The sequence below is a fragment of the Salvelinus fontinalis genome, chromosome 22 (genome assembly GCF_029448725.1).
Source record: "Salvelinus fontinalis isolate EN_2023a chromosome 22, ASM2944872v1, whole genome shotgun sequence".
Classification (NCBI taxonomy): domain Eukaryota; kingdom Metazoa; phylum Chordata; class Actinopteri; order Salmoniformes; family Salmonidae; genus Salvelinus; species Salvelinus fontinalis.
This window is the reverse complement of record NC_074686.1, coordinates 7999158-8013128: the sequence shown is the minus strand read 5'-3', so window position 1 is coordinate 8013128 and position 13971 is coordinate 7999158. Positions and strand designations below refer to the sequence as shown.

The following is a 13971-nucleotide window of genomic DNA, read 5'->3' as shown; positions in this document are numbered from 1 at the left end:
TTCCTCAGACATCTTCTCACCTTTTCGCTGACGTCTCCAAACTCTCTGTCCGTGTCTCGGGCCTGCTGCTCCAGCCTCTGTCCTCCCTCTCCGCCACCCTCTGCCGTGTGGGGTGCGTCCTGCACCAGCCCCTGGGCCAGATCCCTCAGGTAGGCCACCTGTGGCTGCAGCGAGTGCAGCGTCTCCTGCTGGCTCCTCAGCCGCTCCAGGCTCTTGTTGCTGCACGCCTGTGGGCCCAGCGCCTCCTGCACCTCGATCTGATGCCGCGCTGCCTCCAGCCTCCTCTCTACCGCCTGCCGCCCGTCCTCAAACTCTTTAAGTCGACCCGCTAGCTCTTCCAGTTGGGAAACACGGTTTTGGAGGTTTTCTCCCAGCCCGTCGACTCTACGGTTGAGTTGGGCTTTTTCGTCGCGTACGTCTTCCTCTCCAACGTGGCAGTGTTCCAGGAGTTGGTCGGCCGCAATGTTTAAAGCCTCCAGGAGGGGGCGACGGCGGTCTAGATTCAAACACAGCTGCCTGGACTTCTGTAAAGCCTCATCCAGGGCCGCAGGGTCTAGGGAGAGCTGGATGTCAGCCTCCCGCTCCTCGCACTCTGCCACCCAGGGCGTGAGCTCGGCGCGGTGCTGCTGATAACTCTCGGCCTTGGTCAGGGCGGATTTCATCCGGTTCTGGCGTTCCGTGATGCACTGGTTGAGATCATCCCAGTCCTGGCGGAGGGCGGTAAGCCGGGACAGTAAGGCTGATCGTTCTTCGCCGCCGGCGGGTAGCGAGGCGAGAAGGGAGGCCCCCTCGGCCTGGATGAGCTCGTAGGGGCCACGTTGGCTGGCCACCCCGCGATGAAGCTCGTCTTGCTGGGCAAGCAGGGTCCGGATAGCCTCGGGCTGGTAGGGGAGGGAGTCGGCGGTAGAGTCTCTTTGACCACTCTGGTTGTCCAGCCAGCTCCGCAGCTCCTCGAACATCTGCTGGAACTGCTGGGTGCTGGAGAGAGCGGCTTGGAGCTGGGATAAACCGTCCGCTGAGGGAAAGAGAGGACAGAGGATTTTAATGCTATTCATTTACAGATGTTTTGATGAAGAACATTCAACCTAAGCCTGAGAGAGGTTATAACGCTGGATTGAAAAATTTGACAACTAGCCACAATGAGACCAAAACTCCCCCAAAAACATACCGGTCCCCTTCACATACAAATACTACTGAAGCCAACAGAGATTCATGCAAACAGAATTAAGATGAACACCATAGACAAGACAGAAGACTCACCGGCCCTCTCCTCCAGACTCCTCAGCGGGCCACTCACGCTCTCCAGCCTCTTCTTCAGCTCGTCTCTCAGGTAAGGTTCAACCACGATGGCGCTCAGCTCGCCGCACAGCTTCTCCGCCTCGCCCAGCTCTTCCCTCCTCTGCTCCAGCTCAGAGCGGATCTCGCCCGTCTCCTGCAGACGCCGTTTCAGGGCCTCGGGCTGGGCACTGAGCGAAGCTTGGCTGTCCAGCCGCTCGCCTAGCGCCCCGACGTTGACCGAGAGGTTCTTCAGCAGGGCCTGGTATCGCTCACTGGTGCCCTGGGCCTGGTCGATGTGCTCAGAGCGCCGGGACAGACGTTGAGTGAGGTCGTCCCACTGCTGCGAGATGGAGCCAAGCTCGGACCGGACCTCCGCTAGGTCCTTGGCATCCTGCGGGGAGGCGTCGCCACCAGACGGGGAAAGGATGCCCTCGGCCGCCTGGGTGAGTTGGTCGAACTGGGGCCGACGGGTCTCAAACTCACGCAGCATGAACTGTGGAGGACGGAGGGAAGGGAAAGAAGGGGGGGTCAGAACATCATCCATCAACGAGGAATAATTTCTACATTTTGGCTAGTACAATTGATCAGTGATTGATCAGGAATTGGCAAGTTGTGAACCATCTATTGTGACATTCTTATTCATTATTTTGCATGTGTTCAACACAGTTAACATCCTCCATGTACCTGTACTTGTTGATTCTGGGTGTTCAACATGTTGGGGTCGATGCTCAGGGGTCCCAGCACACTCATCATCAGCTCCTTCTCTTTGAGCCACGGCCCCAACTGACTGGCTGCTGTGGCAAAGCTGCCCAGCCTATCAGCACAGGTCTCCAGTTCCACCTGCCGCTGTACTGCCGCCTCATTGGCCTTTGCCCAGCGGGAGTCTTAAGTAAATAGGAAGTGAACTTTGGAGTGAAAAACAATAACAACTATTGCTTATATATATATATATATATTTAAAAAATGACACTAACAAACTAGTGAAGAACCATAAAAACAGTGAAACTGAGTTCCATGAGTGACATTCCCAAAGCTGAAAAATCACAATAGAAACAGTATGAAGGACATTTTCATCACAGTGGAGACCAATTATTTTGACTTGCTCATGCACGCACGCACACACACACCTCCTGTATATAGCTCCATTCTTGTGCATTTTACTCCTCGAGTTTAATTTGATACTCCTCGAGTTTAACCATTTAATTTGTATTATCATCATTTTTTAACTATGCGTCGCTGGGAAGGGTTCGTAAGCAAGCATTTCACGGTAGAGTCTACACCAGTTGTATTCGGCACATGTGTCAAATAACATTTGATTTGACACACACGGCGCTTAGAAATAAGCAATTTTTCTCTTTCCTCATGACTCATGCACTGGGCATCCAGCAGAGAGAGTGAGTCTTGGATCCACATGGCTCTGAAATAAAGCCCTGTGTGAAATGTGTGGAGAAAGGAGCTCTGCCGTGTTCCTACCTTACATATCACTTTAATCAAGTCAGGGGAAAAATATCAAGTATTTGAAGGTGATGTTAATGACAGAATCATCCCACTCATGTGCTAACTAATATTGATCTTAACCAACCACATGTTCTTTACCTTTCAAGCTGTGAAAAGCTCTAATAACCCTTGCTGACGCAAATCATTAAATCTCAAATAACTACTATATTAGCCTGTCCTCCCATCTACAGCGTTGGTTTTCTTACCCTCTGAAATGCACCTCGCTTAGTCAAACCTCAAAATGGCTATTGTTTGATTCAGGGCCAAGTCCTATGTAGATGCCCACGCAAAGAACATAGGCCTACCTGGTTCCTCATGTTAAAATGTGTCCCTTACCCCAGAACTATTCAAAATGTCTAACCCTATTCATCCATCCCAGTGCCACTCACCGATCTCCTTCATTTGTTGTCTCCAGGTGTCTACCTCTGGGGAGTCTGGGTTGTCTGCTATCAGCTTCTCCAGGGTGCTCTTCAGCTCCTTCACCTTCCCAGAATGCTCTGCCAGCTCAGACAGTAAGGCCTAACGGACAGAAGAACAGCTATATCAGTACGTTGGATACAAAAAGACAAGGATAAGCATGTAGAAAGTAAGCAAAGGAAAGTACCATATGTTTATGTCAGCTAGGGGGTGATCACACTTTGATTTTCCAATGCAGCATTAATGACCAACTAGCAGAGGCATACCACACCCCAATTTTGACAGTGTTTGACCCGAGTCCAGACACGTACCTTGTTCTCCTGGGCCTGGGCGCGTACCACCTCCGGTTTGGAGGGGGAGGCGGCAGTCTGGCCCAGGTGCAGGCTGTTCTCCCGGTCTCCCAGCCAGCGGCTGAGCTCCTCGGTACTCTGCCTGGCCTTCTGCCTCAGCTCCAGAGAGGTCTCCTGGCGCCACTGTCGGTCCTTCAGTTCCTCTCCCAGCTCCTCGTAACGACCGTTCACTTCCGCCACCGCAACCTGCAGCTCTGTCAGATCTGAGAGAGAGGAGGACTTATCAATCATATTCAATCCAATTTGATTTGTGTAGTGTTTTCCATTTCGCAGACGTAAAAGCAGAGTTGACAGTGGAAAGAAAAACTCTTGAAAAGATTTACACTGAAGTTATTTGGTTAATACTATCCAGAGCGACAGAATATTAGTGACAACAAACGTTTTCAACGGTGTTAGACACTGCAGTAGCACATACAAGAAGCTTACAGACAGAAGACAGACACACACACAGACAGAAAACAGATATATAACGAGCATTTTTGGGGGGAGCGAGCAAGTGAGAAAAACAGATTGTAAATCAAGCTGTGATGTCCACAAGTTGTAAGCGCTGGAGGGCATCTCGTATGAGGAAGGAGGCCAGAGACGATTGGTTTTGGATAAGGGAGTGAGGGTGAGCTCACCTTTGCATGTGTGAATGCCATTGACACTGCTGGGGCTTCCTGCACCATTGACCTGGGGAACACCTGGGAGAGGGACACACTGCACTCAGACAACTACATACATTGCAACGGACACCAGCACACGTTCATGGACAGTACAATGTAAAAACACTGCTAAGCATATAAACACACTCAGTCTCTGGCTTTCACACACACGGCTTAGCATGGACACCGCTACATCTAGAACGCGTGTTCACGTTACACACACTGACAGCATAGACCTCAACACACACACAACATACTCACAAACAGAGCTTGGATGAACTTGGACATACAGGTAGCTGGACACACACACACAGTTGTTGGCAGTTGTTTCCCATTCCCCTTACCTGTCTTGGTCTGGGGGGCTGTGATGTTTATGATAAGGGTCTCCAGTTCTGATCCAGTCTTGTTCAGCTCCAGAACCCGAACCCCTTGGGCCTCCCAGTCACTCAGTAAGTCCTTAGTAAAGAAATGGTTGAAAGTTATTAATGGCCTTACATAACTCCTCAATGAATAATCACATGGAAATATCATTCTGAATCACTATCATGCTTTGGAATGTATTCACCAGTACACTTTCGAAAACTAGCAATACCTTAGAACGAGTCAATTATGTTTCAGTGATTGATTATACTGTTTGTTGCAAGAGTGTGATTAAACCATGTAGTAATAAAATAAAAAAAAGACACACACACCTTGAGCTGCTGCACTCTCCTCTGCAGGGCCTCTGTGTTGATGTTGGGCTCTTTGAGAGGCAGCTGCTCCTGTGTTGTCTGGAGCCACCTGAGGAGGGAGCCAGAGAGAGACCGGAACTGGCCCAGCTGCTGCTCACAACTCTGGATGGCGTTGTACCTGGAGAGGGAAGGAGACAGAGGGGAAGATGAAGGGACGGCGAGAGAGAGGGGAGAAGATCGAACAACAACAAAAAGAGAGAGAAAAATAGAGAGATGTAGGGATAGAAATTGAGACAGTGGGAGAAAAAGAGAAATAGGAATGAGGAGAACAAAAGAAGGAAAAGAAAGAGAAAGAAAGAGGGGAAGAGATTATTCTATTTCAATTCCAATATCCTTTCCATATATAAAAAACACACAGGCGCTACATTAACCATCACATGCTTCATGTCACAAAAAGAGTGGGGGATGCAGTTAAGGACAAACCACTATCTCGTCCATATTTGCCCAAGTCTATAGTCTCCTCAGCCTTCACCCTTGTACTTGTACTTGGTCTGCCCCATGGCAGCTGCTTTGAAGACTGACTGCAGTGCACACAGACGAAACAACCATTTTATAACCGTCTGGGTCATTGAAAGTGTGTCATTCACCTCCTGGTCAGTCTGCGTAAGCGAGAGCCCCTGTTGTATGACCGATAAATGAACACTGAACTGTGCCCACTATAACCCAGGGCTTATTTTTAGTAACCGCCGACCACATTCACTCCTGTGCCATCAGCTAACACTGTCCACCCACACACCACTGTTGGCAACACACAGCTTTAAAAAGGGGCCAGGGCTCCTGTTAAGACACATCCTGCACAGGCCTAATCCCTCACTACATGTATAAGCCGCTATGGGAGCTTTTGCGATCTTTTGCTAGACGAACAGACAGTCCAATGGTATTCATAAGAGGCCTGACATAGAAATAGAAACACTAGACGGGACATTGCCAGTCATTCTATTTCTATGAGGCCAGACTCCCTTGTGGCAGGCTAACTCACTGCGCCACATCAAACCAGGGCGGCATGGCAACTGGTGCTGCCATACTGGAAGGACAAAGGATCCAGCCTATCAACTAATTAGGAGTGTATTCAAAGTTCTCCACCCAGCCAATCACAGTGGGGAGGGGGGGGGGGGGGTTGTGTTTCAGCTTGTCCACTCAGATTAAGATTTGTGAAAATCTGTCTTGGCCTGCTTTGTGTATGAATTTTTAAGGCATTAGTGTGAAGAGAAATGTCGTGAGTGTCATATTTCAGACTGTAATGGTGGCAGTAATGTGACAGTGTATCAATTGAACAAAGAATGCATACATAAAGCCCTTTTACAACGTGCTTTACAGATACGCAGCCTAAATCCCCAAGGTGCAAGCAAAGCAGAGGCAGAAAGAAGTCTTTGTGTTTTATCTAGCTATCTCCCTCTAGTGGGATTGGTGCTACACTACAAGCCTAGGTGCACCTAGAGACCTCCTTTCGATTTTGTATTCGTCTCGGCTTTGTGTATTATTCTAAGGCAGTGCTTACCCATTGTGCACAGGGTCAATATTATCATATTTTTATTGGTTATGGTTCCTTGCATTTTTTTGCAGGGCTGTTCAACAGTGAACTGCAAAGCCTTGCATTGATTTTGGAATGGTTTTGGCTCTGTTTATTCTAAGGCAGTGCTTACCTTTCATTGATGTTAGTTTCCAGTCGGGCGAACTCATCGGACACCTCTCTGACATTGTCCAGTAGGGTCTGTGTGCTGGTCAGGGCCTTGGCTTGGCTCAGGTCTGTCCCCAGCTGGCAGAAGGACTTAAGTTGACCTGCCTCCTGCTCCTGCTCCGCTCTCACCTCCTGTAGTAGTAAGGCAGATACAGATATGTTGTCTGAAGGTAGCAAATCCTCCCTGAAATCTCTTACAGCATAGTCCCTTGTGCCTCTCTGTTCAAACAGATATCTATGTCTCTAACATTTTTATCATCCTCTCACCTCTATGGTTTGCGACACTGATTTCTATGGTTCTGCAAGACTATCCTCCTCTCACCTTACATTAATATCTATGGTCTCCCCGACTGATCTATGGTCTAACTGATGTCTATAGTTCTGGAATTCTGCTATCTACAGTGGGTATCATAAGTATCTCCCCCTTGCATTTCTTCACATTTTATTGTGTTACAAAGTGGGATAAAAATTTACTTAATTTACATTTTTTGTCAATGATCTACACACAATACTCTGTAGTGGAAGAAAAAAATTCAAACATTTTATAAAGATGAATGAAAAATAAAAAAACCCACTAATATACCTTGATTAGACAATTATTCACCTCCGAGTCAATACATGTTAAAAACACTATTGGCAGCGATTACAGGTGTGTCTCTTAGGGAACGTCTCTAAGAGCATTGCACAATTGGATTGTGCAATATTTGCCCATGATTCTTTTCTAAATTCTTCAAGCTAAATTCTTCAAGCTCTGTCAAGGTGTTGGGGATCATAAACAGCAATTTTATAGATGTTCAAGCAGATTTAAATCAAAACTGTAACTTGGCAACTCAGGAACATTCACTGACTTCTTGCTAAGCAACTCGAGTGTAGATTTGGCCTTGTGTTGTAGGTTAATATCCTGCTGAAAGGTGATATCCTCTCCCAGTGTCTGGTGGAAAGCAGGTTTTCCTCTAGGATTTTTCATGTGCTTCGCAATATCTGTGTTTGGCTAATGTACTACATATTTTACTTTCTCACCTCTATGGTTCTGGAACACTGATATCTATCATCCTGCCCCTCACCTCTATGGTTCTGGAACACTGATATCTATCATCCCACCCCTCACCTCTATGGTTCTGGAACACTGATATCTATCATCCCGCCCCTCGCCTCTATGGTTCTGGAACACTGATATCTATCATCCCGCCCCTCGCCTCTATGGTTCTGGAACACTGATATCTATCATCCCGCCCCTCGCCTCTACGGTTCTGGAACACTGATATCTATCATCCCGCCCCTCACCTCTATGGTTCTGGAACACTGATATCTAGCATCCCGCCCCTCGCCTCTATGGTTCTGGAACACTGATATCTAGCATCCCGCCCCTCACCTCTATGGTTCTGGAACACTGATATCTATCATCCCACCCCTCGCCTCTACGGTTCCGGAACACTGATATCTATCATCCCGCCCCTCACCTCTATGGTCTGTCTGTAGTCCTCCATACTGCGGTCAGGCTGTCCCGCGGGGCTCAGAGCTCTCAGGCAGGTCTGAGTGAAACCCTGCAGGTCTGTACTCAGTCTCTCATAGTTCTCCAGCTTGGGCAGGAGCCCCCGGAGCTCAGCCTCCCTCTCGGCCTGCTTGGCCTGTGCCGCGCCGTAGCTCTGGGTCAGGCTCTCTAGTGACGCTTGGAGCCCGGAGGCCGTGGAGGCGTCAGAGCTCTGGAGCAGTTTGGAGACAGAGTCACAGGTGGCCTCCACACTTCCCTGTCTGGATAACAGCTCCTGGCGTAGTTTCTGGAACAGAGGGGAAGTTGGTTAAAATAAGCTCATGTAACACAACTGCAAAGTGGACAGTGGAGGCGTGTATTAGATGTGAAGGGAAAAGTGTTCAAAAGGAGATTAATGTAAAAGAAAAACAAGTATCATAGCTGCAGACTGTTCCATAGTAGACTCCCTGTATTTCTACTATGGTACCTGATTCTGTGTGAGGGCGTCCTGGACAGCCTGGGCGGTAGGTTGGATGGGCCCGGGGGTCAGCAGCAGGCCATCCAGCCAGGCTAGCAAGCCCTTCAGCCCCTCCTGGACACTGACCGACTGGGCTACGGACGTCTGGAGCTGCTCAGCCCGCTCCGACACGGACTCAGACAGAGAGCAGAACCTCTTCTCCAGACCATCTGGCTCAGAGAGAGGAAGGGGGAGAGGAGAGAGTGTCGGTGTGGTTACTTTTCCCCATTACGATACAGAATCATTTGTTTCGGTGGATGGATATAAAAAGACGTCAACAGAAATGGGGGTATTAAGGATAGTAAGTGGTCATTACTGGAGAGCCCCTGTATGATCTCTGAGGATATAGAGGAATAGGATATTCATTGATATGGGGTAGTGGATGAGATATATAGAAGGTTATGAACGGCAGGACAGTAGACATTGTTGTGAGCTAGCGTACCTGCAGTGCTGGTGATCTCAGCAGCTCTGAGAGTGGGGGATTCCCGTGTGTTGGCCAGCTCTCTGCCTGACCTCCTCACCTTCTCCAACTGGACTGACCGCTCCGCCAGCTCATCCTGCAACAGCTGACCAGAACACAGGGAGAGGGGGGGGGGCGAGAAAAAGAAAAGGGGGGAAAAGGAGGAGAAATGTTGAGGTGCGGGGAATAGAAAACAACAGTGTTCCATCCCCTCGTCACAAAGAGTGAGATGCCGATGTCTCCGCTTTCAGTCACATGTATATACTGTATTAAATAATTCAGCATATTTGCATACCCCATCGACCGGTGGTATTTCTATGCTCTCACCTGTACGGCCCGCAGTGTGTTCTGTAGTGTCTGTGTGTCTGTCTCTCCGCTGGGTCCGGCTATACTCTGGTTCTGTTCCTGGGCGCTGAGCCAGGTGTGGAGCGACACAGCCTCGTCCTGGTACTGCTGGTAGCGCTCCAACAGACCCGACAGACGCCCGCCCAGATCTGAAGACTAGAGAGGGAAGACAGGGGGGGAGAGTGAGTAGGCATAGATCGATGAAGATGAACAGGTCACTATCGCTACTATGAAAGTAGATCAACGTCCAATATCTCTACAGCCTACTTATGGTTATCGATTGATTGTTAGCTATTTAAAAAAGAATGTAAAATAATGAACAAGGCTAATATTTCAAAGGGACCTTAACTGACTAAAGCACGTCTTTCAACACAATCCCTGCCCTTTTGGATATACCTCTACTGTGCATTGGTACACAAAGCGCAGTAGTAATGAAGAATACAATCCCCCTACTCTATGAGACCCACCTTGGTGTGCAGCGCGGTGTAGCGGTGGTTGGCATCCTGTAGCTTGCCCGTGACCAGCTGCTTGGTCTCCTCCAGGGCTGGGTCAGACCCTCCTACTTTCTCCAGAGCCCCCTGGACAGAGTCCAGCACCTTCTGACCAGAGATGGACACAAAGCGCAGGTCTGCCTTGTGGCAGATCACATCTTCCGCCAGCTGGAAGACAACAGGTTCCAGGTCAGTTTGATACAGTCAAGAATGTGTTCAGTTACAACGTTACAACGTTTGAAACAGTAGACTTAGCATCTTGAGTATCATGGCTGTGTGTATACAGCTGACAGTAGGAGTGAATATTGTTACCAACTGCCAATATAAACTCTGAACTATTGTTAGTAAGCCTATTTGCTTGCATCTCGCTCATGTAAATCATCTCTCTATGGCTATGCTATGTAGCTTTTCTCTAACCCACACTACAAAAAAAGTATGAATGTATGTACTTGTAAGTCGCTCTGGATAAGAGCGTCTGCTAAATGACTTAAATGTAAATGTAATGTAAATGTATAGGAAAAGCCAAAAAACAACATATACCTTCTTGTGCTCTTCCAGTCTCCCCTTCAGGCCCTGTGCGTCCGTCTCTCCTTCCCCCAGGGAACACAGCTCCCCCTCACTCTGTTCCAGCCAGGTCCCCAGGCCTCCGTGCTCCTGGAGGAACTTGGCCAGATCGTCCTTAAGGGCCTCCGAGCGCCTCAGCCTCTCCTGGCAGGCCCGCAGCTTCTCCTGGTGTTGGGTCTGGAGCTGGTCTAGCTGGTCCCGCAGACGGCGTTTTTCCTCGGCTGACACGGCCGAGTCGGGCTGGTCCAGGAGGGAGCGAGCATTCTGGGACACCTGCATCAGTTGGGCCTGCTGTGCCTGGAGCTGCTGGAGCTCCGCCTGTAGAGCGGTCAAAGATCAAAGGTCGTATATGGTCACAGTGAGCATTAGTGAGGGTTCATCTCAATAGATTTAACAGGCTTTGTACAGACAGTGCCAAGTCAAATTCAAGTACTTTTTCTAGCACTAATATTTATTTACAAGGGCCATCAAATTTGTAATAGGTCATATTATGCAATTGTTTCTAGTCACCACCAGATGGCAGTATATCGCCACAACCTCATGAGAAAAAAAAAGTTACATGTTATTTATCACTATCTTACAAGTTCTACTCAATGCTTTGTTACATTACTTATTTACTACATCCATGAGTGGTAAGTCAGTACTGATGATTTCGTCATTTGAGTAGTGATGTGCAGAGCTTTGGGACATGCCTACTGGTGAGGCGGGTGTGAAGAAAACGGCACGTGAACGGTCACCAGAACGGCATGATCACGGCTGCCGCATGATAAAACGGAATATCGCAGAGCACCCCGCGAATGAGGCGATCGGGAAAAAAGGTCTGGAGGTTGTTGCAGAAAAAAAGTCAAATGTAGAAGCGGCGCCAGCGCAGGATGCAGCGTTGTGTCTTTCCCCCTTCTTCAGCGCCGATTCAGCCATGTTCGCAATGCCAAAGTCTGACGCATTTTTTGCACCTTACATGGTGTGGGTTGGTTGGGTCCAGTGATGTAGTGGTAAAAAAACGTGGATAAACTATACTAAACAATAATATAATAAAACGCAACATGTAAAGTGTTGGTCCCATGTTTCATGAGCCAAAATAAAATATACCAGAAATGTTCCATATGCACACACGCGCTCCAGCAGGTATATTTCACTGGTCATCCCCAAAGCCAACACCTGCTTTGGCCGCCTTCCAGTTCTCTGCTGCCAATGACTGGAACGAATTGCAAAAATCACTGAAGCTGGAGATCTCCCCCTCTATCTTTAAGCATCAGCTGTCAGAGCAGCTTACCGATCACTGTACCTGTACACAGCCAATCTGTAAATAGCACACCCAACTACCTCATCCCCATATTATTACTTACCCTCTTGCACCCCAGTATCTCTACTTGCACATCATCTGCACATCAATCACTCCAATTATTTCGCCTCTGTGGCCTATTTATTGCCTTACCTCCCTAATCTTCTACCTTTGCACACACTGTGCATAGATTTAACTATTGTGTTATTGACTGTACGTTTGTTTGTTTAACTCTGTTGTCTTGGCCAGGTCGCAGTTGTAAATGAGAACTTGTTCTCAACTGGCCCATCTGGTTAAATAAAGGCAGGATTGAATCTACATTTGCCTGCCATTTTAACTATCGATGTGACGTTTCGCGATGCCTAGTCAGTTCTGTACCTGCCTGGCTGAGTGGCAGTGTGGGTGGAATGAGCGAGCTCGCCTGGCAACCACAGCGCCAAACACGTGAGGAAATTAATTTCTAATATTTCTCATAAATATATTTGATCAATATCTGTTCTCCTCTCGTTTTACTTTAAAGTACTTTTCAAGTACCAATTTGAGAAAATGTCTGATTTTCAAGGTATTCCAGTACTTGAATTTCAGAGTACCAAATTCAGGTACTCTAAGCACCTTGTGCGGACCCCGTCTTAACTGGAAAGGAGATTAGGAGAGGAAGCTACCTTAGTTTATTGGGAAGCACGCTGACTACCATTCAATAACCTATGCCAAGCACCTAAAAAGGCCATTTTAGAGGCCTTTTCTGCAGTATTATGTTCCATTCTGAACACATTTATACACATTGCATACCACAACAACAAGAACAAAATGACTTTCGAAAATAAACAAGGAGCGAGGAGAATGTCTGACCTGGAGCATGTCGCTGTGTGATTGTAGACCTCCCTCTGGCGATGTGGAGGAGGACGAGGAGAGGTGGTCAGTAACGGTCACCCCAGGCTGGTCGAGCGAGGAGAGCTCCTCTAGCAGCGAGTCGATCTGGCCCCGTGTCTCCTGCAGCTCCTCTACTGCCTTCGCCTACAGGGGAAGAAAACACAGGGGAAATATTAGAACAAGACCAAACAGCACAGATCAGGGTGAGTGTATATTTCTACCAATTAAAAATGCAGTCAGGGAATGAAAGGCCCTTCACCATAATTGACACAGAAACACAAAGGCAAGCGCTTTTCCTCTGGGTTAATTGCCATACTGTAGCTATTTCCGTAGTATTCTTTTCAGTAACCAAAACAGTACCCATAAAGACACAAATTAAACAAATAGTCGAAACCCTTACCCTCTGTGTGTTCTGTTGGACGGTGGTGCTAATGGCCGTGTCCAGCTGGGCCAGGGAGGACTGGGCCGTGTCGGTCAGTGCACTGTAGTGCTCCTTCATACGGGACAGTGCCCCCTGGAGGTTGGCCCTCTCCTCTGGACTCAGGCTGTCACCGTGCTCCGCCAGGAACTCCTCCACCGAGCGGATGGTCTCCGCCACGCCCTCGCCTCTGGTCAGCAGGTCCTTCTGTACTTCCTGGGGGAGGGGGAGAGAGATGGAGGGGGTCAGATATAGAGGGGTTACAGGTAGTGTAGCATATTTCTCTGGAGCAGAGTATACAAAATTGCATGTGTAGAGAAAGGAGAACGCGTTAAGACGCTCCGACAGTTTTAATGTCGTCTAGTTCCTATAACTGTGGATCCTCAGAGACCTAGCATGGTTGAAACCTGGCTACATTAGAGGTCCGGGAGCAACTAAACAACGTGTGGGTTACCTCCTTACTTGAGACATGGAGGTGAAAATCGGAGTTTCTCACCTTTAACTCCCTCTGTTTCTGCTGCAGCACATTCACATCACCTGACTCTGCTCCCGCTCTTTGATTGGCCAGCATGCTGGCCGCTCCAGCCAACCACATCGTGAGGCCTTCCAATTTTTGTGAGCATTCTGCCTTCTCCTGCTGCACCACCTGAGAGCCACATATGAAGGTCGAAAGAGAGATGGATGGAGGGAAAAGGAGAAATGCAAGCAAAAAGAAAGTGTGAGAAAAGTAATATTGCCCGTTTTGCTTATAAACAGTGGTCAGTCCATAACAATGAATCAGACCCCTATTGTCGTTTTCCACTCAGCTAAGCAGAAGCACACAAACCCCAGATATTTTTTTACACTTCTCTTCACCACCCATTCACACTTCCGTTAAGTGCACACTTCCTTGTTTCTAAACCCTTTTGATGTCATCTGTGCACACTTTGCCAGACTTTGAGCACGATGTGTCCAGATT

General features: G+C 48.2%; 1 protein-coding gene across 17 annotated transcripts in view; it reads right to left on the bottom strand.

Annotated features, from left to right (window-relative positions):
• Nucleotides 1-13971, bottom strand: part of LOC129819666 (microtubule-actin cross-linking factor 1-like) — a 264150-nt gene that overhangs the window by 67527 nt on the left and 182652 nt on the right. For 15 of the 17 annotated variants that reach the window (XM_055876130.1, XM_055876131.1, XM_055876132.1 and 12 more), the window contains 18 exons: nt 13510-13659; nt 12996-13229; nt 12575-12739; nt 10420-10761; nt 9856-10047; nt 9371-9544; nt 9026-9149; nt 8554-8753; nt 8056-8373; nt 6561-6727; nt 4879-5035; nt 4531-4642; nt 4163-4225; nt 3504-3745; nt 3165-3294; nt 1963-2162; nt 1261-1771; nt 21-1015 (listed from right to left, as the gene is read on the bottom strand). In XM_055876130.1, coding sequence (XP_055732105.1) covers nt 21-1015; nt 1261-1771; nt 1963-2162; nt 3165-3294; nt 3504-3745; nt 4163-4225; nt 4531-4642; nt 4879-5035; nt 6561-6727; nt 8056-8373; nt 8554-8753; nt 9026-9149; nt 9371-9544; nt 9856-10047; nt 10420-10761; nt 12575-12739; nt 12996-13229; nt 13510-13659 — 4476 coding nt within the window. The remainder of the gene's footprint in view (nt 1-20; nt 1016-1260; nt 1772-1962; nt 2163-3164; nt 3295-3503; nt 3746-4162; nt 4226-4530; nt 4643-4878; nt 5036-6560; nt 6728-8055; nt 8374-8553; nt 8754-9025; nt 9150-9370; nt 9545-9855; nt 10048-10419; nt 10762-12574; nt 12740-12995; nt 13230-13509; nt 13660-13971) is intronic. The other 2 variants (XM_055876119.1, XM_055876125.1) reach the window with 2 other exon arrangements.